Source organism: Panulirus ornatus, chromosome 65, assembly GCF_036320965.1.
Source record: "Panulirus ornatus isolate Po-2019 chromosome 65, ASM3632096v1, whole genome shotgun sequence".
NCBI classification, from domain to species: domain Eukaryota; kingdom Metazoa; phylum Arthropoda; class Malacostraca; order Decapoda; family Palinuridae; genus Panulirus; species Panulirus ornatus.
The window spans coordinates 6,995,944-7,020,656 of record NC_092288.1 but is presented as its reverse complement, the minus strand read 5'-3'; the positions used below and the strand labels follow the sequence as shown (position 1 = coordinate 7,020,656).

The window sequence follows — 24,713 nt, the reverse complement described above, 5'->3', positions numbered from 1 at the left end:
TTGTACCAATAAGCTGCTAAGTGCCATTCTTAGAAACTACAGAATAATTGATGACCTTAAGTATTACATGAACCAGCCAAGCATGAAACCATAAGCCAGAGTAAGGAAAGAACAAACCTATGTCAGACTTAGATAGGGAAAGCCTGAATAAAGCACGAATATAAAACTAAAATTAAGCAAGAATCTTTGCATTTGATTTCTCAATAAAGAAAACTGATCCAGCCAAGGTAATTCATCAACATCAAAAGGTTGTGACTAGATCCATAGGTAGGAAGCTAAAATAAATGAGGGTCTTACAAAAGATGGAAAGAAAATAAAGAAAATAAAAGGAAAATTAAAAGATGGATCATCTGACACCATAAGCCTTCTTAATGAGTGGAAATTAGTGAAAAATAGAATCAAAGTTAGCACAGCTGGAGAAGGAAGTAATGAAGCTGAGGAATTAAATTAAAGAACATGAAAAGTGTAACTGAGGTGGGAAGGAAAATTAGCAAGGTGAAGCACTGAAACACATAACACATGATCACAAAATCTATCTGGTTGAAGAAATATAGAAAGTATGCTACCAAAGGAAAAAGCAGAAATAAATGAAAAGTAAAGGTCAAAGAATCTTTTCTGGATGTCCTGGAAAATCTTACATAAAAGATGTCCATAACAAAGTGCAGAAACCATTGAATGTACGGTGGGATGGGGAATCGGGCATTTTGTGCAACTCTTTAGCAAACTTAGGACATGAGGACTAACGCAACAGAAAGGGACATATGGAATCAACTGAAACTGTAGAGAGAATATTATACACTGGACCCCTATCTAAACATGTCTGTGGATGATGTCAAGGAAAGGTTGCAAGAGAAATAAGGAATGATGATGATTGCTTCAGCTTACAGGCAAACCTGGACAAATTCCAATGTTGGGAAGATAATTGGATGATGAACTTTAATCCAAGCAAGTCTAAGTAAATGCAAGGTAATGAGAATAGGAAAGAGCAATGAAGGCCTTGGTGTGATTATTATACCAAGTTGAAAATAAACCACAGAATCTGTGTGAAAAAGATGTACAATGTCGACATTGTGCCTAATCTGTTGCCAAAGCTGAACGTCAGAAAAACCGTGAAAAAGGCAAACTGTGTGCAGGCAAAAATTAAAGTCACACTGAAGTATATGGATAAGGAGACATTCCATAAACTACTCAAAAACAGACCAAAACTGGATTATACCTCACAAGGCTGGTCACCTCATCCAAAGAAGCACTAAAATCTGATTGCATGGGTACTAAGAAGAGCAATCAAGATGGTAACATAGATGACTGTTCTACAATGACAAACAAAACAAAACAAAAGTGTCCACCATAAAAGAAAAAAGAGACATGTTAACAGGGGACATGTTAACAGCCTTCACTTTCCAAATTATCCAAAAAATATGAACAAAAAACAAAACTTTTAGAGATGCAGTACTTAAGTATGCAGAGGCCATGACATAAAGCTAAGGAAAAAGGTAGAAATAACGTAAAGAAGCAATATTTCAGTTTATGGGTGGTAAATGGCTGGAATAAACTAACCAAGAAAGTAAATGATGACAGTTTACAAAGGTTTAAGAGGCTACTCGATGGCAGTGAAAGTTCAGGAAATGAAGCCTCATGAGTGTGAAACTCTCCCTGTTTTGTACATGTACAAATAGGAAATCACAAATGAGTAATTCTACAAACCCAGACACAGTAATACAGATACACAAACTGGATATTATAACAGATGAGAATATACCATAATGTACAAAGAGGAATACAGGATAGATGCCATAAGATGAAAAAAAGGGAAAAACATCTTTCATTAAAGACAAAGAAGAACAGGATAACTACCAGTCAGAACAGAGGAAAACATCAGAGGCTTCTTGAGAGTTATGAAAAACAATGGAGAAATTTGGAAAAAAAGTGTATGACAAACAACTGAAATGGTGATTAAAAAGTGAGAAATGGTAGACAAGAGGTGAAATGTTGTAGTGAATGACTATTGTAGTAAAAATACATTTGTAACATACTATATGTAAAATGCATATGGAAGCATGCTTCCTTAATTCAGTTTAGAAAGAATTAACAGTAGTTGACATCCTAATATACACAATTTGTACATGTCAGATAATCATGAAAAATATTGGATATAAGAACATCATGACCCTTATAAAAACAAAAATCAAATGCAACATAAAAGAATGGTCTAAAGCAATATCACCGTATGATCTTAAAGAGTAAGTCAAGCAACTAGGTAACAGCATGAAGAGAAAAATCTCAGACAGTATTCAGAGAAAGGATGACTTGTTCCAGATGTAGACTTAGTTACAGAATGAAACAGGAACAGATGTATGGATAATGGAATAAAATGAAAACAATAAAATTCTTCCTTTTAGCTAAGCATCTACTTAACTGCCAATAATACTCAAATCACCATCCCTCTGTAATGACAAAAGAATTATCATGGATATCTTCAGAACACTATATAATCCAGAGAGTGAATAGCTACAGTCTATAAACAGATCTAATACCAATACACCTTTTCCTGATTTACAGCACAATAATCACCTAATACAGGCCAACATTCAAATGTCACTAGTTTTCATGAACCTTGAAGGAGTTGCGTTTACATAAATCACTTCTATAAAAGGATTCACCAATGTATAATGAGTTGTATTTATATAATTCCACTATAATGTTCCATAATGAGCACTTATTACAAGCTCTCAGAAAAAAAATCTTAATTGCAGGAAAAATGAGTACAGTACTGATGATTACTTTACTTGAACAACCTTTCAGAAAAATATTTTCACTTTCTTGAACACATACAATTACAGGAAGAAGATCTTCTGTCCTAGCATTCACAATCCAGAAACATCCAAAATCTAAATAATGACCAAATGTTCGAAGTTCCAATCAAAACAAAATGAGTTTCAAATATTGGTGTTCCATTCTCTGAGTTCTGCCATAATTCATGCCACCACTGCTCAAGCCCCTGCCTTACCATTCTACCCATGTTCTTCTCAATTATTCCTCTTCAGTTTGTGATTTTTGCCCCAATAAAAGTGTTCAACAAGCACCCAAGTGATACTGCTGAGTGCAGTGGTAAAAGAAAAATCAGCTTATGCTTGCCATTAACCAAAAAGTTGGACTGCAATGGAAAGTAGATAAAATCTAATCAGATAATAATCTGTGGAAGTATTATGGAATGGTTACTCACCCATATACAGGATGATTGAAAAGTCCCTATGCATTACATATATTAATACAGTAAAATTAACTAAAGTTTCAACTTAGTTTATATTATACGGGAAACATGATACTACTCTTTCTAAAGGTTTTTTGTGTACTGCCATATGACACTTGAGCTAGTTCTGCCAGTTAACGAATGGATCTTCTCAGGCTGTGAAATATGTGAATAAAAAACATCCTCCAATTCATCGTCTGTAAGTAATGCTTTTCTTTCAGACCTTGATGCATCCACAATTAGCCCAGTTTCACAAAAATTGGATATTAACTGTCTTATGTTGTTATGCTGTGGAGGATGAATGTCAGGAAAGTCTTCCACAAACCTTCATTTGACATCTTCAGTAAATATTGATCTGCACTTTTAAGCACAAATTCAACAAAAAGTGTCCTTACTTTGAGTCAAAATGATTTCATTTTGACTCACAAAAAACTTGTGGGGTTAAATGAACATTAACTAATAATGACAGGTGCACAGAGACTTTTCGATCACTTAAAGAATATCAAAAAGCAACAAAAAATTCTGTCAAAGTTTTACGATGAGTGATTCAAATAAGGGCAACATTAGTGCAGAGAATTGTAAGGAGCTTGATTGGCTGACCTTAGTAAGCTTGTGAACCATGGGTTTAAGCAATGCTGCAGTAAAGGCGTGCCTATATCTGGGTAATTATTGTGTGGGAAGGCTGAGTATAATAAGCAGAGGTTTTATGCATTATGCATTTACAAGGGTACAAATTACATTTAAAAACTATGTAAGGTATACAAAAACACCACAGTTAAAGTATCAAATGTGCAGGCTTCAACCTGGGTGACATGGAAACTTAAGTATCTATAATAAAAAAAAAATTTTTTTATTCAAACACTGCTCATTCCAAAGGAATTCAGAGAGATCTTCTACCTTTACTCTCACATGAAAACTAGTGCTTTGGTGATGCAAGACCACTAAATGTACATTGTTTCTATTGCAAAAATCAGCACTAATATACCAAGGGGACATCAAGGCATTCACAAGCCATCTAAAGAATCCTAGCAAAAAGCTACTTTTCCCAATATATTCACTGAATATTAATCAGATGTAATGTTCCTGTTGGAAGCCCATTGTTGAAATATAATATCATAAATGGTTGGTAATCCAATGCAGTTGGGCGAAGATCCTTTTAGATACATAGTGCTGAGCTGTTGATACACCTGGGGTGATGAGATTATGCTACTGGCATCACTATGTTTTAAATGGTAACCTGGCAACATTCAAAAACGTGTTTAAAGTACAACAAATACTTCTTGGGTAATCTTGCAACATTCAAAAATGTGTTTTGAAGTACAGCAAATACTTCTTGGGAACACCCAGAGATGAACTTATGAGCCTGCTTGACAATCACCATCCCCAGCCATTCTGTTAAGACATATTTGTTTACTGTTCAGTGATTCCTAATAACTACAAATTGATCCTATTATGGTTATTTTGCTGAAGTAGATATATGGAAATGGAATACAAGTCAAGAACACAATCTATTACAAACAAAAACAGCAACAAAATATTTAGGAGTGATTTATACACATTACTGCAAGATACACACTTGCTGGCTACATGGTAATATTTTTTGTAATCCCTAGCTAGTGAGATATTTCTACTATTCAACATCAAACAAACAGCTAGATTACAAATATGAACAACACAGCTCAAAAGTGTGCAATGCAACACTAAAAAAAGCAATCAATGTCTGCATTAGCAAATATTCTACATTAAGGGCAAATGTGAGATGGGGTTAGTATCAGTAAACTTCAGGGAGAATAAGAAAGTGTTTTGGAAGGAAGTAAATATAAATTGTGTGAGAAAACAAATAGGGGAACCATTGAAGGCAAATGGGGAAGTGATAACTGGCAGAAGTTAGGTAAAAAGGAGATGGAGTGAGTATTTTGAAGATTTCTTGAATGTCTTCAGTTATAGCATGGAAGATGTGGTATGTTTTGGAAATGCAGGTGTACAAAGACAGAAAGTCACAACAAAATGTTTGGTGAAAGAAGAGTGGTGAAAGCCTTGTGTAAGATGAAGTGGGGCAAAGAAGCAAGAGTTGGCTGGATTGCAATTGAGTTTCTAAAAAATACCTAATTTCTTATTGATTGGTTAGTTAGGATTTTCAGTGAATGTCTAGCTCATGATGAAGTGGCTGAGGATCATCAGAATGACTGCATAATGCCATTGCATAAAGGCAACAAGGACAAAAGTTAATGTCCAAATTACAGAGATATAAGTTTTTCTTAAGTATACCTGATAAGTTATACTGTAAAGCGGTGACTGAGAGGGTCACTGCATGCACAGAACTTCATACTGGTAAAGAACAATGTGGCTTCAGAAATGGTACAAGATGTGTGAATCAGGTGTTTGCTTTGAAGAATGAGTGTGAGAAATACTAAAAAGAATCAAAAGGACTTGTATGAGGTATTCATAGACTAGGAGGAAGCTTATGAGTGGGTTAAGAGAGATGCTATGTGGAAGGTGTTAAGAATATATAGTGAAGAAGAAACTCTGCAAAAAGCACTGAGATTTTATTACAAGAGCAAGGTGTGTATTTGAGTAGGAAGAGAGGAGGCTAAGTGGTTCCAGGTGAAAGTGTCTGTGGCTAAAGTGTGTGATGTCACTATGGCTCTTTAATTTGTTTGTGGATGGGATGGTGAGGGAGGTGAATGCAATGGTCTTGGAGAGAGGATGACCTGGAACCACTCACTTCCTCACTTACTCTTCTGATATAACTCTTCCCTGCTTCTAGCAGCTTTCTCAGACTATATATTTGTAACACCTTCCAAAGGGCATCTCCATCAGCCCTATCATGAGCTTTCTTTAGATCTATAAATGTTATATATGAATCCTTCTGTTTCTCTGAACATTTCTTGCTCACAACATTCTTCAAAGCAAACATCTGATTCATACATCCTCCACAGTCTGAAGTTCTGTGCATGCCACCACCGTTTCTATCACCACTCTCTCAGGTACAGTCAACAAACTTATACACTGTAATTTGAACATCCATTTCTATCCCCCCTGCCTTTATACAATGGCATTATACAAGCATTCTGCCAAACCTCAGGCACCTCACTATACACAACACATACAGTAAAAGTTCTAACTAAATAATTAAAAACAGTCACCTCCTTTCTTAAGAAATTCAATTGCAATACAATCTATCCTGGCTGCCTTCCTAAACTTCATCCTATGCAAGGCTTTCACCACCTCTTCTCATTTCATCAATTCATATGCCAAGACTCTCCCACTTACAATACCTTACCAACCCAAACTACCTGCATTTGCCACTCTAACATCAAAAACACTCAACAAGCCTTAAAAGTATTTACTCCATCTACACTTCATTTCATCTCTTCCTGTAACTTCTCCATTTGCCCCCTTAATTGATGCTCCCATAAGTTCTGCTATTTTTCTCCCACTGTAACCTTCTAAAACAATTTCTTATTTTCCCTGAAGTTTGCTGATCCTACCCTCAACTCAATGCCATCTTTTTCAGCCCCTGCATCACCCTCTTGACCTTCAGTCATTTTCTCTTGTACATCTCCAAATCACTCACACTCCTTCCCTACAAGTAAAGCCCTTACACATCTCTTTTCTCTTTCACTAGCAATTTATCATTATCATCCTAAAACTCATTACTCTTTCTCACCCACTTATCTCCCACATGACACACACTTTTCTCACACACCAGCACTGCTTCCCTAAATATCTCCTATTCCTCACCCACTCCCCTAGCTTCATTCACTCTCACCTTCTGCCATCCTACACTCAATCTTTCCTGGTATCTCTTCAGAAAAGCCTCTCTTCAAAGCTTACTCACTTTCAAAACCATCTTCTCACCCCTATCATTTCTACCCTTCCAAAAGCTTCAATAAACCTTCACTCTTACCTTTACCAATCAATATTCAGACATCCCACTAGCTGCAACTCTCAGGATATTCACATCCAAGAGTCTATAAAGATTTTACATGCCTATCAGATAGTACATGATCCAATATTACCCACTTATCTCACCTACTCAACCATGAGTGCTTATGTATGTCCCTCTTTTTAAAACAGGTAAGTATATCCTCATTAATTCTCTATTCAAACTTCAAAAAAATTTCAGTGTCTCTGTTTTTGCTTGTGCCAAAATACTAAATAGAATTTTAGGAGTAATTGGGAAAAAATAGTGTAGTTAAACAAATTCACCATCCGGCACCGTGGCCAGATCTTGGGGTAACACATTAGGCGAGGTGGTGAGTCAAGGAACAAAAAGTCTGTGTGATTCAGGAAAAATTCTAAATTGTAATGTGACTTTGTTATCCCATGCAGTACACAGCACAGTGACAAGGTCCTGTGGTAACATGCTAAGTGCATCACCCCCCTGATTTGCCTGACTCAAGCTACACAAGCAGCCTGAGCATTAGTTGTTGTCTGTACTTTCAAATGTACACACCTTTCATTTTGTGCATGTTTCATTCGCTTTGTAGTGTTACAATATGACTTTGAATCCTGAAGGGCTCTGAGTCCCTAAAAAGCTTTCTAGTGGAAAGAAGGCAACCATTAAGAGTCTGTAGTGAAGCCTTGAGGCAAATATAAAAGCCTATTGCAGAAAAATAAGAGCTGGATTTCCTCGATGCAAATGTGAAGCTCCACAAGGTTTTTGAAGGAATATCATATCAATGCCTGAGCCAAGCTAGAAGCCTACTGAAGATGCCAATGGACTAAGGTACAAGCACTGAGATGAGTGAGAAGGTTACTGATGCCAAGAATAATCAGCTTGAGAAAGCAGTATGCAGATGGTACTGCCAGGAGAGATCTGTTGGTGTCACTATGAGGGGCACCGAGATCCAGAATACAGCGGTTACCTTGCCAAGAACCTGGATATTACCAATTTCCAAGCCAGTACTATGAACTTCAGGATTCCATAAGTGGTGACTAAGAATATGTCATCCCTAATCTGTTGCTGGCATCCAACACTACGAGAACAGTAAAGGAGACAAACTCTGCCGGCAAATAGGACAGCTTTCAAGTAGATGGATAAGGAGATATCAAGCAAGGTGTTCCTATCCTCAAGTCTCATTACTACACCTAAAGAAGCACAAAGAGCTAACAGAGAAGGTCCAGAGGAGGACAACAAAGATGGTACCAGAGTTAAGAGGACTAAATTACTTGGAAAGGCCAAAAGCCTCAACACTAATATCTTGTTCTTAATCAGCTTCCAAAGCAGCATAGTGTCAATCCCTTTCTGGCAGTCCGGGTAAACAATCCACCCAACCGTCTCTTTTGTCTAGACAGAGCACATGCTCTTGTATGACAAAATCTAAGAGGTTTGTCACACATGATCTCTCGCTTAGGCAATTTTTCCTCCATAGGAGGCCATCCATTTGCTTTTTGACTATCTTTTTCTGAATCTTAAAGATCACACTTATCTGTGAGGCCAGTCTAAAGTTCAGTGCCTCTTTCTGGTCTCCTTTCTTACAAAAAAGTAAGATGTTTACCTTCTTGTTGCCCTCACCTTTCTACAGCAACACCTCTAATAGTATTTCAAAAGCTCTCTCAAGTGTGTGTATATACATCTGCAGCAAGTATGTAAAAATTTAATTAAGACCATGAGCTTGGTATGGGTTAAGACTCTTTAGTATTCTTTTAACGTCTTTTCAAGATATTTCAGTGGTTTCAAAGAACTCCTCCCCTTATTGTTGATGGGGCTATGGAGTCTTCCAATGCAAAAGCACTTATGAACTTTTCATTTAGCTCTTCACATAGCCTTCTGTGATACTGGCTTACTGACTAATTAATTTGAACAAGTGTATGCATGAAAAAATACTCTATCTATAGCTGTGATGTCTGTTCCCTCTGGAAACTCCCTCAAGGGGGTGGCCATGGCAAAAGTCTCCATAACTGGTGAACTCCAGTGCCTTTTTTTGCCTTCAGTACCTCACTCTTAACAAGACACCAGTAGAGGGCAACTCTAGCAAAGTATTTGCAGAGGCTCGTACCTAATGTTCCTCCCAACTACTTCAACCTAAAGTATCAATCTAATGTTCCAACCTACTACTTCTAATTCATTCTCCCATCTAAAGTAAATGACAACATAAATTCAAAAGAAATTTTCTGCTTGTCAGGATAAAAGTCCACATGAAAATAAGATTCTATGCATAATACACAGCGTGTATATCATATTTCATTAACATAGCTCCAACCACAGCAAATTTACTAAACATATAAAAAACATTAAGAATATATGGATGGATGGAAATTAAGATAAACACAAGGTGAACAATGCCATAATACTTGATGCCCAATTTGGATGAAAATGAAAAATGTATGGGAAATAGAAAATACTTTATGGATGTTAATGAAATAAGCTCTTTCTTTTCCTATCAGTTGCATTTTCCCCAGTGATCAGCAAAATGACTTTTACTATTTCTTGTCTTCACAATAGCTATGATTAAACTCTCTCACTGAAATTCTAGTTTGAAAACTTTCTCTTCACATCCTCTTCTCATTAACTACATGTATACCAAACAACCTCAACTGAGCCCACAATAGTCAAAAGCTGTTCACTTTACACTCATCCAGTCTTTTTTTTTTTCTTTATTTTTTTTTTAATTTACCTTTTATAAAAAAAGGCTACATCTTCCTTCTGTCTACCCCCTACTTCTCATCCAAGTAGTGCACTATGTCCTTCTTCAAGTTGTATTGCTGTTCTAGCTGAAAATAAAAGTGCAGTAATCTTACAGATGCTCTCTAACTGTGAAAGCAATGAAATCAAATTCATATGATCTATATTCACACAATTTTTCCTGGCACAGGATGGAAATTTTTGTGGAATGTACAGTATACATCTGTCAATTCAAGCAACATCATATACTTAACTATCACAACTATTTTTCATATTACAGTTCTAGTTTTAACACCACAAAATTACTGTACTAAGCATGTGGAATCAATGTGCACAAATTTGCATAATGGTGTAAAATTCATCAACGTAGAAAAATCATAATGCAAACAGGTTCTGTATTTTCTCACTTTCCTCAATAGCATAATTTACTTTTTATCATAAAAATATGTCTGTATGCTGAATGTCTCAGCCAAAACCTATACATCAAAATCTAGTTTTATTCTGCACAAAATATAAGTATTCACTTGAAGAGGCATCTTATGCAATATCCATGGCTTAGAAAGCATAACTTTTAACCAGTACATACCTCATGACAGTAAGCTGTGTGCATACTTGCTACCAATTTCTCACTATACACGTGGAAAAATTTGGCCTTCACACCCAGCTATGTTAAAATTCAAACAAATTACAAAACCTTATGCAACAAGATGCCAGATAATCTAATTTGGATAGATGCAATATCATGTCACTGACTTTATTTCCTACAGTATTAACTGTAGTTCACATTTTGTATTCAAGAAGTATGATGCTGTAAAAAAGGTAGCGGGTTATATTTTCACAAAGGACTCATCAATCCTCACAATACGTGAGCTTAGGGTAGCAGGTTAGGTTATCACCTATGCTCTCAGTAGGCCATGTTGTAGCACAAAGGAAGCTCTGCAATAGCATTAAAGTAGCTCCACAGCAGTATCAAGGAAAAGTAGCACTGGTAGCAGCTTAAGCAACAAAACAGTTGCTACAACGGAGAGTAAGCACAAGCTGGGGTGAAACTGACGGCTGCTTCACTTAGTAATTCTTTACCAGAGATATTTTCAACTTCATCTAAGTAAATTTTATGTCAGAATTAGTTTTATTTAACGACCAGGGAATGGTTTATTATTTAGAAAGGATTTGGTTTCTTGATCTTGTGTTGTAAACATGGGATTAAAAGAGCGAAAAGACATATATGCCTGAAGTGGTCAGCCGTCAGCACAAGTAGAGGAGTAAGTCGCAAAAAACAGGAGAGTATCCGAAGTGCTCAGGTGCTAGGAATGTGCCAGGTGCCGGGTACATAAGAAAACACTTGCTTGGATGAGATATGTCTTTACCTGCTTGTCGAGGGATGTCTGCAGTTCCATCAACTTGCTGAGGGAGGAGCCATCTGCGTCAGACACCCCACCAGATGTCGCCTCCCCGCCCTGACCAGAGGACACATCACTCAGCCCCTATCTTATTTTCCATGACATATCCCTCATCACATAACCAAACACATTACAAGCTCATTCCATGATGATCAATGAAGCTAAAGTTCTAAAAGGTAAGCACACCTGGAACATGTTCTGAAAGTTTCTTCCTGATATGCACTTATTGTATGACTAGCTTTTTACATATATAGTACAGTATTACGAAGGGGAGGGTAAATCAGTTATATTCTCATTCTCTCATTACTGCCATCTCTAACATTTTTCTTCAGTCTACAGCTTTAATTAATATTAGGATTTCCTAAGCGTATTCCTTAATTTTATTCATGTACCTTGTATTGTTAATCTGTTATTACAAATTACTAAAACATATCATTATCATGTATGTCACTTACTGGAAAACACTGGAAAGCAACTATTTTCATTTAATTTCTTATTCCATGGAATCCATAATATGACCCTGTTATGAGATATCACTTTCCACAACTTGGAGTGCTTCCTATTCTAATTTATCCATGCCCTGTCACTTTACTTCCATATTAATCAACACCAGAGCAAACCCATGCAATGAATGTCACCGCACCTGCATACAGTATTATCTGGCTCCTAAAAATTCTTTATTAACCTGCCTTTTTTTTTTACTTCTATTGAAAACTCCTAAACAATCAATTTCTAACCTACCTCTTACAAATGATGCTCCTATAACTCCTAATTCTCCTAAATATTCTTTTCTTATGACAACCTGAAATTTTCATAGTTTTCATATAAAATGCAACATTCTTTATAACATCTATCTCTTTCACTGAGTAGCAACCTTCCAAGCAAGAAAGTACAAGCATTAGCATAACTACAGATTTTGCTGTAACAAGAATTAATGGTCCCCAGTTTACCACAGAAAATAATGCTTTACCAATCCTGCTAAGGCAAAGAGTTCAGAGCATTAAGATAGGTTATCCTTATCCTTAAAATACTCAAAATCATCTTCACTTGAGTCTACAACTATTGACTGAAACTACAAAACTGGATAAAAAGTTCATCAACTACTAAAACATGCCAAACTTTCACATCTTTTCTTATCTTTTATAAAGTTCAAATTATATAAAATATCATCTGATAGTAATCTATCTAGTTTGATAAACACACAGACAAATAACACTGTGCTTTCATCAGCAGTCTAAATTATGCTCAAGAGGGCTTGTCAATAGTTAGTAATTTGTAAAAATGTAACAAACAGAAATCCTGTAAGGATGAGTAAAATGTAAAACATCTATACTAACCATTTACAAGACATTACAATAAAATATATTTTAAACTGCTATAGAAGATCTTTGGCTGTCACACAGCTTAAAAATAAACAAACTACAGCATACTACCATAATCTCAACTATAAGTATACTACCACAATTCCAACTATAACTAAAACAATACAATCAAAATGAGTAAATTAATAACCATCTCTACTACAAAGGCACTTCCAGACTTATTGCCAGTGCACTAACACCATCTTAGTTCCTGCTGTGGTACCTTAGTGCTATTTACAACGACAGCACACTAATCATATCAAAATCCCTACTACAGCACTTTTCTACAATAATACCAACTGATTTACAAATACATTCCTCAACATCACTTTAAACCTAAATCAAATCAATATACTCTCAGCATCTTAATCATAAATACAGCATCATAATCTCCACTATCAGCTTATCAGTATAACTTTACCCTTCAATAAGCTATCAAAAAATCATCAATTCTCAGTGCATAACTAAATTTTCACACTTTCACTATAAAAAAAAAATTCACTGAAGCAACGTCATTTACCAGTACATCATAACAATCAAAACCAAGTACATTAATCCAATCCCAACTACAAAACATCATCATAGACTCAAAGTAAGTGTACACATCTACAATGCTAAGTACAGTTCCACTTAAGTACAATGATGTAAATGCAGGTAATATCAAATTCAAATGATCATGCAAATACTGTACCATTTTCTATGATCTGGTTACAATGACTCTGATCTCTGACTGCATGAACTCAAAGATAAAACATATTTTTGTTGAAAAAGAAATCCACATGTAAGGTCTGTCTTCAAAAGCAAATACTGCAAACAGTTATGCTTAAGAACGTAAGTTCTGAGGCATAAAAAACTCTTTCCTCTCCAGGAATGTCTCCTGGGAGCCATGAAAAATTTTACCAGATCTTAGGAGGTTGGAAACCTCTTAAACCCTACTTTCTGGTGAGGCATGTGCCTCCCAGCCCTCATTAATCCAACAATCTAGTAGTTACAACTTATGGCTCATCCTGAGTCCACTTACTGACCAATCAAAAGCGCCTACTCGGGATTGAAGTCATCATTGCCTGGCTGTCCCTACCGAACAACCTTGTAATTCTCAGAGAACTAATGTCAACCTGATGGTGGTCATTATTAGTAAAGAGATAGTTTTAAAAAGCAGAGAAATCATGAGTAGGAAACACAAACCAAAGAAAAAGCTCAAATGACACTGTCCCTAGAGGAAAAAGTTTTCATATTTCAAACCAATTGTTTGCCATGGTCATTTTGTCTTGCAAGCCATGGAAGCATACCGGAAGCATACCGACATAGAGCACCTACTTACAAGTACCTGTGATGATATTTGCTACAATGGCAGGGCAAGTACATAGCACTCATCACACAACTTATGTGTTGGATGCTGCTACTTCCCTCACCCACCACCCCTGTATAATACTTTCTGGGGGAGCACCCAATTTCCCAGCTTAGTTGTCTATTTGGGACTTTTCTAGCATTGTCTTCATCCAAGAATCTAGTCCTTTTTTAATGTTTCTGTGGTCACTCTTAGATCTCCTGATACTGTATCAAATAAGTAATCTAGTTTTCCAACAGGACACTTGTATATTTTCGTTTGGGGTCTTTTTATTATAATTCCATGAATTACTTTTGATCTGATGATTCTGCATCTACCTTGCCGAGTTGTTTTCTTGTTTAATGTATCAGCCTTTATACCTTCTATTTGTTGACTGGCATATATCAACACATCCAGTATATTTCTTTGTCTCTCTAAACTATATAGTTAAAGCTCTTTTTGTCCTTCATGGTAGTTCATTTGCTCAAGTCTATTTACTTTACACGTAAAGTGCTCTTACATCAATGTGAGGCATCTGAACCACAGCTGAGATAGCCTATAAAACTTGCAATATCAGCTGAGGATAACATGGATGCTGAAAAGGTTTCTAGTACCACAGCTTCTCACCACTTGGGTTATAAAAGTAACAGAATCCTAAAAACCAAGTAGCTGGAAATAACTTTCCCCAGGAGACTAACTTGGGAAGAACTGTTTCAGTCAATGATCAGGGCATCTGTAGCACTAATCCTCATCACAGATGGAAAAGGTATATGCCATTAACAAAGCATTTGTCTTTATGTGACAAAGATACACAAAAAACAAGAACCCCTAAATATATCAATCCCTATAAATATCACTATCATGAAATCAATTTTTAAAAGGTAAATGCAAACACATTCAATTTCTTGAACTGGTAGTCTAGAGATAGGTCTTTTCAATATGTTAGGAAGGTTTATACATTCTATTCATTATAGACTGAACCAAGGCATGTAAACCATGGAAAGGGCTGTGGGACCTGGATGTGGATAAGGAGCTGTGGTTTTGGTGCATTACACATGACAGCTTGAGACAGTGTGAACAAATGTGGCCTTTTTTTTTTTTTTTCTGTTTTCCTGGCACTACCTTGCTAAAGCAAGGGGTAACAATGCTGTTTCCTGTGGGGCAGGGTAGAACCAGGAATGGATGAGGGCAAGCAAGTAAAAATATGTACATGTGTATGTATGCATGTCTGTGTATGAGTATGGAAAGTTTTGTGGGGCCTGGATGTGGAAAGGGGGCTGTGGTTTCGGTGCATTATACATGACAGCTAGAGACTGAATGTGAACGAATGTGGCCTTTGTTGTCTTTTCCTAGCGCTACCTCGCTCGCATGCAGGAGGAGGGGGTGTCATTTCACGTGTGGTGGTGTGGCAACAGGAATGAATAAAGGCAGCAGGTATGACTTATGTATATGTGTATATATGTATATGTCTGTGTATGTATATATATGTATACGTTGAAGTGTATAGGTATGTATATGTGCGTGTGTGGACGTGTATGTATATACATGTGTATGTGGGTGGGTTGGGCCATTCTCTCGTCTGTTTCCTTGCACTACCTCGCTAACGCGGGAGACAACGACAAAGTATAATAAATAAAATAAATATATATATGTGTGTGGTGTGAGTTGGTTTGATCGAGTAGGTAATGAAAGCGTAAGAGATGTGTGGTAATAAAGAGTGATTGAGAGAGCAGAGGAGGGTGTATTGAAATGGTTAGGTCACAAGGAGAGAATGAGTGACGAAAGATTAACAAAGAGGATATATGTGTCAGAGGTAGAGGGAACAAGGAGAAATGGGAGACCAAATTGGAGGTGAAAGGATGGAGTGAAAAAGATTTTGAGTGATCAGGGCCTGAACTTGCAGGAGGGTAAAAGGCGTGCAAGGAATTGAGTGAATTGGAACGATGTGGTATACTGGGGTCAATGTGCTGTCAATGGATTGAACCAGGGCATGTGAAGTGTCTGGGGTAAACCATGGAAAGTTTTGTGGGGTCTTGATGTGGAAAGGGAGCTGTGGTTTTGGTGCATTACACATGATAGCTAGAGACTGAGTGTGAATGAATGTGGCCTTTGTTGTCTTTTCCTAGTGCTACCTCGTGGGAAGATGGGGGTGCAATTTCATGTGGCGGGGTGGCAATGGAAATGGCTTAGGGCAGCAAATATGAATATGTACATGTGTTTATATGTATTTGTCTGTGTATGTATATGTATGTATATGCTGAAATGTATAGGGATGTATATGTGCGTGTATGTATATACATGTGTATGTGGGTGGGTTGGGCCATTCTTTTGTCTGTTTCCTTGCACTACCTCACTAACGCGGGAGACAGCGACAAAGTATAATAATAATAATAATAACAAATATATGTGTATGTTGATATGTATATGTATGTATATGTGCATGTATGGGCATTTATGTATATAATACGATTATGCATGGACGAGCCATTCTTCGTCTGTTTCATGGCACTACCTCACTGATGCAGGAAACGGCAATAAAGTATATCTTGGAGAGCAAAAACAGATATGTTTGAAGGAATAGTGGTTCAAACAATGTTATATGGTTGCGAGGCATGGGCTATACATAGGGTTGTGCGGAGAAGGGTGGATGTGTTGGAAATAAAATGTCTGAGGACAATATGTGGTGTGAGGTGGTTTGATCGAGTAAGTAATTAAAAAGGTAAGAGAGATGTGTGGCAATAAAGAGTGTGGTTAAGAGAGCAGAAGAGGGTGCGTTGAAATGGTTTGGTCACATGGAGATAATGAGCGAGGAAAGATTGACAAATGTGTGGTGGGGTAGCGACGGGACTGGATGAAGGCAGCAAGTACATTTATGTACATGTGTATATATGTATATGTATGGAAAGGATCACAATTTTGCGCATGATCAAGATATTCCTATGAGTCCACGGGGAAAATGAAACACGAAAAGTTCCCAAGTGCACTTTCGTGTAATAATTACATCATCAGGGGAGACACAAGAGAGAAATATAACAGTCAGTTGATATACGTCCTAGCTTCGTTCCCACGTGCAACGATTGAGTATAATATAATATTTTACCTATTTGTAAATATTTTACATATAGAGAATATCAATTTAGGAAAGCAAATAAGCACTAATTAATGCCTCGATCTTCTGCTGCCTGGTGATATCATAAATAGTAGTCTTGCCAGTGATGCTGCCTTTGACTTGCCCTTAGCCAGCTTCTTACACAACTTCACCTTGTTTTAGAGGTTTTAAATGTTCCTCTTGCACTGCATGTGTGATGCAGAAGACTTCAAGGAGTTGTCTAGCAATTGCTGAAGACGCTTGAAAAGGGCCATTATCCATGACAGTAATCTCGGGAGCAGAAAATTCACAAATACACAAGGCCAGTGCACAAAACTGCACCAGAAAGCAGATAAGAAACAGTAATCAATCACCAGTGCCAGAAAACAATGAGTGATGAGCACACTAATCACTGCTAGGTGATGTGCACATGATATGAAATATTTCTGCATATCCTCTTTTTATCTCAATAATTCTATTTGATAATAGATGGATTCCAGCCCAAACTGGAAAATATGTTGTACAAACACTTTGTTGTCTTGAATTCTGGATAACAGAGCTTTTACTAAATCAACTTCAACTATGCACCATGGCCAGAAAATTCTGTTAGCCCTCTGATTTCCACACATCCTTGCATTTTACGTCTTTACTTCATCTCATAATGGAAAAATAGAATACTTGAAGAACTTAATTTTTTGCCCTAGTGTGCAATGACCTATTGCAAACCACCCAGTCTATGAGGGTTAAAACTTACACAAACCTGTTTTGGGGAAAGAAAACTTCACAGCTGAAGATATAATTTATTCAACGCATGACCAGGTCCCTATAGCACAACAGGTATCCAAAATGAAAATGAAAAAAATCCTAACTCCAGACTGCTTCTTTCCATGCTTGCCTGATATGAGAGACCACAGTATAAGTCATTTTGAATTTTAAGCATTACCTGTATTTTCTAAAGGAACCAAGTACTTTACAAAAAAATTTCTATAAAATTTGCTAATTTCTGGAGGTGATGGGACTACTGATAAATATAGTAGCTACACTTTGAACCCAGCCAATACGATTCCAGATCCTAGTTTTTGTAGCTAAAACTGCTCTTTCAAATGGTGATTTTAACTTATCATCACTACAATGAGCAAGCCATGCATACTTTAAATGTACACCTCAAGAATTTCCTTTAAATGTTCAGTGACAGCATTTAGCATTCCTGTATGCAGTCTGTAACACTTAATAAGTGAAAGTCAATTCCTTTCCTGAAATTCCATTGCACAGAAACCTAATGAACAATTTTACACCACCAAATAAAATAATACAATACATAACATCAATCCAGAATAATATAGATGATCTTTCACCTCATGAAACAATGGTACGAGAATGCAAGCAGAAAGGAAGACCAAGATAGATACAGCAATGGCTGCAAATATAGGCACTCAAAGGAAAATTCTACATCTATGTGTCTGAATTCAGATATTCTTATGACTGAGCCCATGTGCAATCTCAATTTGGATATAGAAAAGATTAATACTTCTGAGTCAAAAGAATGGATATAGAAAAGATTAATACTTCTGAGTCAAAAGAAGACATGGAGAAAGGGAGAGACAGTCTGGTTGTTGTCATGACTGCTGACCAAACTGATGTACATTTATACATCCAAAAAACATACTTTCCTTATTGCTCCAACTAGTGTTCTATCTTTAGGTGTCAAATAAGACAGCAAAACCAACAAACAAATTCCTGTCACACATGTAAACAATCCCCACCCATTAAGCCACCTGGGAAAAAAGTCTGGTTTTGGAAAAGATTCTTAAAGGCACCTGTTAATGAAACTTTGAAATATTCATTTTTGTAACTTTCATGGCTCCTCAGAACTGAGTGGGGCAAGCAGCTGCGTAGGCATGAAGACAGCAATAGTGCACTTACCACAGGCGAACCATCACTGTTACTTGTACTCCCCACTCCATCGCCACTACCACCTTCTGTGGATTCTGTCTCACCATTGATGCGGGCACTCTCAGCACCATCGGCAGGTAGTTTACCTAACTTGTACTGGCTTAGCTGTAATGGTAAAATAATCCTATGTCAAACACTAATAAAACAAACAGTTATGAAAAGAATTCATAACAGAGCTTACATAACTGCCTCATCTGAAGAATGCATGTGATTCGGAAAAAGAAAAGGAGGTTCGTAAAGACAATGGGAACATAAAGTAGAATACCTACCTACAAGTACCAATGAGGAGGCTGAGCAAAAATGGCAGAGCTAGTGTGTAGCAACCACCATAGGTCTTGCTTGAATAATAATACCATTCCTCTATGGTGCCACTTGCATTACATGTCTATGTATTCTGTGTTCATATGGGACTGAATTCAACTACATTTCAAGTCTTTCTGCAGCTGTTCCAAGCATGGTTCTAATTTCTCCTAGCAACACAATGAAGAGTCATTCAAGCTTCCTGACTGGACTCTCAAATATTTTTGTCTGATTTACTTTTGGTATGTCCCATGGTATTCTCACTGATTCAATGATTCTGTAACTCTTGCTTACAGGTTCTCAGGTATATTAATTTCTTTCGTCCACACAAGTTGTTGCCATTCTACATTCTCAGTATTTTCTCTGAATTTTAGCTTATAGTCTATGATGGTAATATCTCACATCTGCTTCACTTCCCATTGCTTTCCTTGTTAGGCTTTTATATGGTGCCACTGATGCATTCTTCTTCCGTAATGATTTGCTCACATTAATTTTCATTAAATTCCAACAGGTTCACTGTGTCTATGTCTTTTTGCATCTCCATTTCATCAGCTTCTGAGACAATAATCAAGGTTTCTTGAATGCCATCAGCAAAGCTCCTCAAAAAGCTTTCTTTCACTTCTCTATCAATGTCTGATATCATTATTGTAAAGAGAACCGAGGTTAACACCCTTCCTTTTGGTACCCTGGATGGGACATATGCTACTACTTTGGACTTTCTGTTAGACAAAAACTCTTTAATCCATTTCCTTATCTTACCATTTATGTTATGTTCAGCTACCTTCACTAGTAAATTCTGTGCTTTTCCAAAACCAAGAAAAACCATATCATATGCATATATATATATATATATATATATATATATATATATATATATATATATGCAGAAGTGGTAGAGGATGTGTGGATCAGGTGTTTGCTTTGAAGAATGTATGTGAGAAATACTTAGAAAAGCAAATGGATTTGTATGTAGCATTTATGGATCTGGAGAAGGCATATGATAGAGTTGATATAGATGCTCTGTGGAAGGTATTAAGAATATATGGTGTGGGAGGAAAGTTGTTAGAAGCAGTGAAAAGTTTTTATCGAGGATGTAAGGCATGTGTACGTGTAGGAAGAGAGGAAAGTGATTGGTTCTCAGTGAATGTAGGTTTGCGGCAGGGGTGTGTGATGTCTCCATGGTTGTTTAATTTGTTTATGGATGGGGTTGTTAGGGAGGTAAATGCAAGAGTTTTGGAAAGAGGGGCAAGTATGAAGTCTGTTGGGGATGAGAGAGCTTGGGAAGTGAGTCAGTTGTTGTTCGCTGATGATACAGCGCTGGTGGCTGATTCATGTGAGAAACTGCAGAAGCTGGTGACTGAGTTTGGTAAAGTGTGTGAAAGAAGAAAGTTAAGAGTAAATGTGAATAAGAGCAAGGTTATTAGGTACAGTAGGGTTGAGGGTCAAGTCAATTGGGAGGTGAGTTTGAATGGAGAAAAACTGGAGGAAGGGAAGTGTTTTAGATATCTGGGAGTGGATCTGGCAGCGCATGGAACCATGGAAGCGGAAGTGGATCATAGGGTGGGGGAGGGGGCGAAAATTCTGGGGGCCTTGAAGAATGTGTGGAAGTCGAGAACATTATCTCGGAAAGCAAAAATGGGTATGTTTGAAGGAATAGTGGTTCCAACAATGTTGTATGGTTGCGAGGCGTGGGCTATGGATAGAGTTGTGCGCAGGAGGATGGATGTGCTGGAAATGAGATGTTTGAGGACAATGTGTGGTGTGAGATGGTTTGATCGAGTGAGTAACGTAAGGGTAAGAGAGATGTGTGGAAATAAAAAGAGCGTGGTTGAGAGAGCAGAAGAGGGTGTTTTGAAGTGGTTTGGGCACATGGAGAGAATGAGTGAGGAAAGATTGACCAAGAGGATATATGTGTCGGAGGTGGAGGGAACGAGGAGAAGTGGGAGACCAAATTGGAGGTGGAAAGATGGAGTGAAAAAGATTTTGTGTGATCGGGGCCTGAACATGCAGGAGGGTGAAAGGAGGGCAAGGAATAGAGTGAATTGGATCGATGTGATATACCGGGGTTGTCGTGCTGTCAGTGGATTGAATCAGGGCATGTGAAGCGTCTGGGGTACACCATGGAAAGCTGTGTAGGTATGTATATTTGCGTGTGTGGACGTATGTATATACAAGTGTATGGGGGTGGGTTGGGCCATTTCTTTCGTCTGTTTCCTTGCGCTACCTCGGAAACGCGGGAGACAGCGGCAAAAAAAAAAAAATAAAAAAATTAAAAAAATAATAATAATAATAATAATAATAATAATAATATATACCTGGTTTAAAAAGTGAGATATACATAAGTATACGTATGTAAGTAGGAGAGATGGCCACAGGGCGTTACTGGATTACATGTTAATTAATAGGCATGTGTCTGATTATTATCTTGTGGAGGTGAAGGTGAAGATTTGTAGAGGTTTTCAGAAAAGAGGAGAGAATGTTGGGGTGAAGAGAGCCATGAGAGTAAGTAAGCTTGGGAAGGAGACTTGTGTGAGGAAGTACCAGGAGAGATTGCGTGCAGAATGAAAAAAGGGGAGAGCAAAGGACGTAAGGGGAGTGGGGGAGGAATGGGATGTATTTAGGAAAGCAGTGATGACTTGCACAAAAGATGCTTGTGGCATGAGAAATGTGGGAGGTGGGCAGATTAGAAAGGGTAGTGAATGATGGGATGAAGAAGTAAGATTATCAGTGAAAGAGAAGAGAGAGGCATTTGGACGATTTTTGCAGGGAAATAGTGCAAATGACTGGGAGATGTATAAAAGAAAGAGGCAGGAGGTCAAGAGAAAGGTGCAAGCAGTGAAAAGTGAAAAAGAGGGCAAATGAGAGTTGGGGTGAGAGAGTATCATTGAATTTTAGGGAGAATAAAAAGATGTTTTGGAAGGAGGTAAATAAAGTGCATAAGACAAGAGAATAAATGGGAACATCAGTGAAGGGGAATAATGGGGAGGTAATAACAAGGAGTGGTGATGTGAGGAGATGAAGTGAGTATTTTGACGGTTTGTTGAATGTGTTAAATGATAGAGTGGAAGATATAGGGTGTTTTGGTCGAGGTGTTGTGCAAAGTGAGAGGGTCAGGGAGAATGATTTGGTAAACAGAGATGTGGTAGTGAAAGCTTTGCAGATGATGAAAGCTGGCAAGGCGGCAGGTTTGGATGGTATTGCAGTGGAATTTATCAAAAAAGGGGATGACTGTGTTGTTGACTGGTTGGTGAGGATATTCAATGTATGTATGGCTCATGGTGAGGTGCCTGAGGATTATCAGAATGCATGCATAGTGCCATTGTACAAAAGCAAAGGGGATAAAGGTGAGTGTTCAAATTACAGAGGTACATGTTTGTTGAGTATTCCTGGGAAATTATATAGGAGGGTATTGATTGAGAAGGTGAAGGCATGAGAGCATCAGATACGGGAAGAGCAGTGTGGTTTCAGAAGTGGTAGAGGATGTGTGGATCAGGTGTTTGCTTTGAAGAATGTATGTGAGAAATACTTAGAAAAGCAAATGGATTTGTACGTAGCATTTATGAATCTGGAGAAGGCATATGATAGAGTTCATACGGATCCTCTGTGGAAGGTATCAAGAGTATATGGTGTAGGAGACAAGTAGCTAGATGCAGTGAAAAGTTTTTATCAAGGATGTAAGGAATGTGTTCGAGTAGGAACAGAGGAAAGTGACTGGTTCTCACTGAATGTCGGTTTGCGGGAGGGGTGCATGATGTCTCCATGGTTGTTTAATTTGTTTATGGATGGGGTTGTTAGGGAGGTGAATGCAAGAGTTTTGGAGAGAGGGGCAAGTATGCAGTCTGTTGTGAATGAGAGGGCTTGGGAAGTGAGTCAGTTGTTGTTTGCTGATGATACAGCACTGGAGGCTGATTCGGGTGAGAAACTGCAGAAGCTGGTGACTGAGTTTGGTAAAGTGTGTGAAAGAAGAAAGCTGAGAATAAATGTGAATAAAAGCAACATTATTAGGTTCAGTAGGGTTGAGGGACAAGTAAATTGGGAGCTAAGTTTGAATGGAGAAAAATTGGAGGAAGTGAAGTGTTTTAGATATCCGGGAGTGGATTTGGCAGCGGATGGAACCATGGAAGCGGGGGTGGATCATGGGGTGGGGGAGGGGGCGAAGGTCCTGGGAGCCTTGAGGAATGTATATACATACGTCCACACACGCAAATATACATACCTACACAGCTTCCCATGGTTTACCCCAGACGCTTCACATGCCCTGATTCAATCCACTGACAGCACGTCAACCCCGGTATACCAGATCGATCCAATTCACTCTATTCCTTGCCCTCCTTTCACCCTCCTGCATGTTCAGGCCCCGATCACACAAAATCTTTTTCACTCCATCTTTCCACCTCCAATTTGGTCTCCCACTTCTCCTCGTTCCCTCCACCTCCGACACATATATCCTCTTGATCAATCTTTCCTCACTCATTCTCTCCATGTGCCCAAACCATTTCAAAACACCCTCTTCTGCTCTCTCAACCACGCTCTTTTTATTTCCGCACATCTCTCTTACCCTTACGTTACTTACTCGATCAAACCACCTCACACCACACATCGTCCTCAAACATCTCATTTCCAGCACATCCATCCTCCTGAGCACAACTCTATCCATAGCTCACGCCTCGCAACCATACAACATTGTTGGAACCACTATTCCTTCAAACATACCCATTTTTGCTTTCCGAGATAATGTTCTCGACTTCCACACATTCTTCAAGGCTCCCAGGATTTTCGCCCCCTCCCCCACCCTATGATCCACTTCCACTTCCATGGTTCCATCTGCTGCCAGATCCACTCCCAGATATCTAAAACACTTTACTTCCTCCAGTTTTTCTCCATTCAAACTTACCTCCCAATTGACTTGACCCTCAACCCTACTGTACCTAATTACCTTGCTCTTATTCACATTTACTCTTAACTTTCTTCTTTCACACACTTTACCAAACTCAGTCACCAGCTTCTGCAGTTTCTCACATGAATCAGCCACCAGCACTGTATCATCAGCGAACAACAACTGACTCACTTCCCAAGCTCTCTCATCCCCAACAGACTTCATATATATATATATATATATATATATATATATATATATATATATATATATATATATATATATATATATATATATATACATATATCAATGCAATGGGCTAACAACTGGGTTTACATACTTTTTCTTGGCAAAAATCCATGTTGTCCTTCATATTTGTAGTTATTCTTGATCATAAGTTCTCCAGTGTGTACTTTTATCACTCTTTCAAGGGCTTTTCTTACAATTAAGTCAACCTAACTGGCCTGCCCTTCTTAGGTATCAGCTTAGATCCTCCTATGTATACCGGAGTTATCTATGACATTTTC

At 37.8% G+C, this 24,713-nt stretch overlaps 1 protein-coding gene across 5 annotated transcripts in view; it reads right to left on the bottom strand.

Moving 5' to 3' along the window:
* The window catches only part of Liprin-alpha (PTPRF interacting protein alpha), a 202,353-nt gene that overhangs the window by 113,824 nt on the left and 63,816 nt on the right, over positions 1–24,713 (bottom strand). For 4 of the 5 annotated variants that reach the window (XM_071658081.1, XM_071658084.1, XM_071658080.1 and 1 more), the window contains exons 5-6: positions 18,981–19,115; positions 11,249–11,338 (exon numbers count right to left, since the gene is read on the bottom strand). In XM_071658081.1, coding sequence (XP_071514182.1) covers positions 11,249–11,338; positions 18,981–19,115 — 225 coding nt within the window. The remainder of the gene's footprint in view (positions 1–11,248; positions 11,339–18,980; positions 19,116–24,713) is intronic. The other variant, XM_071658085.1, reaches the window with a different exon arrangement.